Source organism: Rhincodon typus, chromosome 35 (assembly GCF_021869965.1).
Source record: "Rhincodon typus isolate 14 chromosome 35, sRhiTyp1.1, whole genome shotgun sequence".
Classification (NCBI taxonomy): domain Eukaryota; kingdom Metazoa; phylum Chordata; class Chondrichthyes; order Orectolobiformes; family Rhincodontidae; genus Rhincodon; species Rhincodon typus.
The window spans coordinates 2116678-2121374 of record NC_063366.1 but is presented as its reverse complement, the minus strand read 5'-3'; the positions used below and the strand labels follow the sequence as shown (position 1 = coordinate 2121374).

Below are 4697 nucleotides of genomic sequence, written 5' to 3'. Positions count from 1 at the left end.
AGATTAATTTTTGCAAATCATGAATTGCCCATGTGAAGATTTTCATGAACAACCTTCTTTATTAGCTGCAGTCCAAATTGCTGCAGTCAAATCCTCACTGCTGTAGTTTGTAGAGGGCTCAAATAGCACAGCTCAAATGGCACTGACTCCTCATCAATGGCAGACTGTTGAGAGAGGTGGCTGCCAAGATCTGACAAGTACTCAATGTATTCCACAGTCGCTACTTCATTGTTTGCAGGAGGTGGAATATTTGGCTGAGAGAGGCAGGTTGGTAAGGTTTGTTTTAGTAATATTCAAAAACAGGCCAAGTTTCTTGCATGGAGACTTAAGAAATTGAGAATGGATGCAAATCTCTCACAGAGTGGCCAACTACACTGCAGTCATCTACAAACTGGAGATCATGTGTATCTATGATGGTCAGTTCATTTTGGACACAGAGAGACCTGAGGTAAGTGAGTTTTTTTATCAAGATGTTATTTAATAATAATAATACCAGAGGGTTATTGATCACCGAAGGGGTTAATATCTGTTGGGTTGATGGTAAATAGAAGGGGCTATCACACAGCCTTGCTTGATACCAGTCTGGATTTTGTTGGTTTCTCTTTCAGATCTTCCACTCGAGGCAGTTACAGTTACGAAGCAATTGCTGGATTGGGATGAAGTTCTTGGCCACACAAACCATTGGAGCACAATCCACAGTGCTGAGCAATCAACTGAGTCAAATAGTTTGGTGAATTTGAATTAATTTTATTGTCACACATACTCAAAAGAGTACAGTGAAAAGTTTATACATCGCCACTTACAGCGCCAACCTATAAAGGTGCCCAGGTACAGCTTCTTTAGTTAAGATCTTAGAAAACAGAGAAATAAAATGTTCAGCATTGCAGAAATAAAAGTCCAAAAGTGCGGTATTCCAACTGATACCAAGATGGCATCCAGCCTCCAGTCCGTCCTGGCTCCAGACTGTGCCGTGCTTCACCTTGAAGATCACAAGGCTGGGAGATTGCTCTAGTATCGCTTCAAGACCAGGAGACCACACTGAGGCCATGCTAGGCCAAGAGGATGCCATGCTGGCAGGCTGCCTGCCATGCCGGGTGGTTGCCATGGGAGGCTGCTATGCCATGCAGCGGTGTCACCACAGAATGCCAGGCTGAGTGGTTGCAACACCATGACAGGAGGACACCACAGGAGGCTGCTATGCCAGGCTGGGAAATCGCCACACCAGGTCAGGAGTCACATCGATGAATGTAACAAAGAATTCCTCATCGTCTTCTCAATATTTCTCTTGGATTTTTCTGGCCACAAAATCATTGCAGACATAAATCTAAAAGGTCTAAAGCCAAGTCAAAGTTCTAAGTGCTGTTTGTATCACTCGGTCCACGTGGGGGACTGATGCTGCTGGACAGATCATCAACCTGTTCGATCAGTGATAAACATCCACCTAGCACAAGGACATTACAAGGTTCAAAGTCCAACAGGAAGAACAGCAATGTCTCAGCCTGAACACAGGCAGATCATAGTAAGTAAGGACATACAGAACATAGGGTGCTTAGACAGAGTGAAGCATACAGATTACACTGCACAGGAGGTGTGTGAAGCAAGATCAACATTAACATGATTGAACTTAGAGAGTTCATTCATCAGTCTAATAATGGCAGGGAAGAGCTGTTCTTGAACCTGTTGGTGCACGTGTTCAAGCTTCTGTATCTTCTGCCCAATGGAAGAGGTTGTAGGAGAGCATTACTGCAGTGGGAGGGGTCTTTGATGAAGTTGGCAGCCTTTGCGTGGCAACAAGCCGTGTAAATTGAGTCCATGGATGGAAGGTTGTTTTCCGTGATGGTCTGGGCTGTGCACACAACATTCTGTAGTTTCTTACGGTCCCGGGCAGAGCAGTTGCTGTACCAGGCTGTCATGCACTGGATAGCATGCTTTCTGTTGTGCATCTGTAAGAGTTGGTGGGAGTCCTCATTAAGATGCTGAATTTCCTAAGCCGCCTGAGGAATGAGAGACATTGTTGTGCCACCTTGACTGTTGCATCTGCATTGGAAGTTCAGGACAGGTTGCCAGTTATCGTAACTCCTCGGAACTTGACACTCTCAACCCTCTCAACCTCTGCTGCGTTGATGTAGATGGGGTCATGTTCTCCTCCTTTCTTTCTGAAGTCAGTGATCGATTCTTTTGTTTTCTGACATTGAGAGAGAGGTTGTTATCATTACACCACGACACCAAGCCTTCTATCTCCTTTCTGTATTCTGACTCATCATTATAGGTATTCGTCCTACTACAGTGGTGTTGTCAGCTAACTTGTAGATGGTGTTCTTTCGGAATTTGGCTCCACAATCGGGGGTGTACAGGGAGGACAGTAGGGGGCTGAGAATGCATCCTTGCGGGGCTCCAATGTTAAGTGTTATTGTGGAGGAGATGTAGTTGTCTATCTCACTGATTGCAGACTATGGATCAGAAAGCTGAGGATGCAGTTGCAGAGGGTGGAACCGAGACTTAGGTCTTGGAGTTTTGAGATCAGTCTGGAGGCGATAATGGTGTTGAAGGTTGAGCTGTAGTTGTTGAGCACGAGTTTGACAGAGGTGTCTTTATTGTCCAGACGTTCCAGGCATGAGTGCAGGGCTACGGCAATGGAATCCACTGTGGACCTGTTAAGTCAGTAGGCAAATTGTAGGGATTGAGTCAGGCTGGGAGACTCGAGTTGATGTGGACCATGACCAGCCTCTCGAAGCACTTCATCATTATGGAGGTCAGAGCCACTGAGCAGTAGTCATTAAGGCACATTGCATTTATTTTCTTAGGTACCGGGATGATTGTGGTACTTTTGAAGCATGTGGGGACTTCGGATTGTAGGAGGTAGAGTTTCAAGATGTCAGTCAATACCTCCGCCAGCTGGTCTGCAACAGGATGTAAGTGCTCAGTCAGGGACCTCGTCCTGGCCCGTCGCTTTCCTTGGGTTGGCTCCCAGGAAGACCAATCTGACATCTGCAGCTGGAAAGGTGACTGGAAGGGTTTGACTTGTGTAGCTTCACTCATATTCCAGGTGAAGTGTATGTAGGCTTTTCTACAGAATCCAGACGAACAGAGATTCTCTCCAATGTTTTGATGACTCAGAATGTACACTGACTGTATAAAAGCCTCGTCATACACCAAACACCTGAATGGTTTCTCACCAGTGTGAGTCCTCTGGAGCTCACGTTGGAGGTGTGGGTGAAAGCGCTGTCATACAATCATACCTGAAGTGTTAGTTACTTTCTGAATCTTCTCATGTCCCAGGAGGTTTGAAGAAGTTGCAAAACTTGTATTGTGAACCTCCCATTTGGAAAGTTCCTCCCTTTGTGAATCCTCTGATGAAGCAGGGGACTTGATAAACAGTTTCTCACCTGTGTGAATACATTGGTGCCTGTGACGTTGTGATGAGTTTGGGAATGATTTATCACACACCTCACACATGAATGGTTTCTCCCCTGTGTGAATTTGTTGGTGTACACGAAGGGTTAATGAATCTGACAATGACATGTCCAGACCTCACGTGAATGGTTTGTCCCGTGTGTGAATTTGTTGGTGTACGTGAAGGGCTGATGAGCCTGAGAATGATTTGTTGCACATATCACACACGAATGGTTTCTCCCCTTTGTGAATTTGTTGGTGTCTTTGAAGCTTTGATGACTCTGAGAATGACTTGTTGCATTCCTTGCATTTGTGAGGTTTCTCCCCTGTGTGAATTCGTTGGTGTATGTGGAGCTTTGATGACTGAGAGAATGCTTTTTCACATACCTCACACACGAATGGTTTCTCTCCTGTGTGAATTCATTGGTGTCTGCGGAGATTTGATGACTCTGAGAATGTTTTGTTGTATTCCTTGCACCTGTGAGGCTTCTCCCCTGTGTGAATTTGTTGGTGTCTTTGCAGCTTTGATGACTCCAAGAATGTTTTGTCACACACCTTGCAGATGAATGGTTTCTCCCCTGTGTGAATCCTCTGGTGGATCAAGAGTCTTGATGAGTCACAGAATGATTTGTCACACCACTCACACAGGAATGGTTTCTCCCCCGAGTGGATGTGTTGATGTATCCGGAGGTCTGAAGGTTGCAAGAATGATTTGTCACACACCTCACATCTGAATGGTTTCTCCCCTGTGTGAATTTGTTGGTGTTTGCGGAAGTTCCATGAACATGAGGATCATTTGTCACACACCTCACGTAAATGGTTTCTCCCCTGTATGAATGCGTCGGTGTCTATGGAGGCTTGAACAGTCTGAGAATGACATGTCACACACCTCACATGTAAATGGTTTCTCCCCTGTGTGAATGTGTTGGTGTGTTTGAAGTTTTGATGACTCTGAGAATGATTTGTTGCATTCCTTGCACTTGTAAGGTTTTTCCCCTGTGTGAATTCGTTGGTGTCTGCAGAGGTTTGATGACTCTGAGAATGTTTTATCGTACACCCCACACATGAATGATTTCTCCCCCATTTGAATCCTCTGGTAGAGCAAGAGTCTTGATGAGTCAGAGAATGATATATCACACAACTCATGTGTGAGTGTTTTTTCCTTTGTATGAATGCATTGATGTCTGTGGAAGTGCGATGAATCTGAAAATGATTTTTCACAACAGTGGCATGTGAATGGTTTCTCCCCTGTATGAAATCGTTAGTGTTTACGGAGATGACCATGAGAATGATTTGTCTCTCAC

At 44.9% G+C, this 4697-nt stretch overlaps 1 protein-coding gene across 1 annotated transcript; it reads right to left on the bottom strand.

The window, feature by feature from the left end:
* Positions 1–3531: 3531 nt before the first annotated feature.
* On the bottom strand, positions 3532–4477 carry LOC125486906 (zinc finger protein 214-like). The gene is made up of 3 exons (XM_048616456.1): positions 4288–4477; positions 3949–4085; positions 3532–3756 (listed from the first exon to the last, which is right to left on the bottom strand). The coding sequence occupies exons 1-3, from the start codon at positions 4475–4477 to the stop codon at positions 3532–3534; spliced, it is 552 nt and encodes a 183-aa protein (XP_048472413.1).
* Between the last annotated feature and the right edge of the window lie 220 nt (positions 4478–4697).

What these genes read in the sequence shown, in the direction of transcription:
- LOC125486906 (XM_048616456.1), bottom strand. Translation starts at nt 4,477, where the DNA reads ATGGGGGAGAAATCATTCATGTGTGGGGTGTACGATAAAACATTCTCA. An exon ending in AGGGGAGAAACCATTTACAT is followed by an intron (nt 4,086 to 4,287) that starts GTGAGGTGTGTG and finishes TGCAACCTTCAG; the next exon opens with ACCTCCGGATACATCAACAC. An exon ending in AGAAACCATTCATCTGCAAG is followed by an intron (nt 3,757 to 3,948) that starts GTGTGTGACAAA and finishes GCATTCTCTCAG; the next exon opens with TCATCAAAGCTCCACATACA.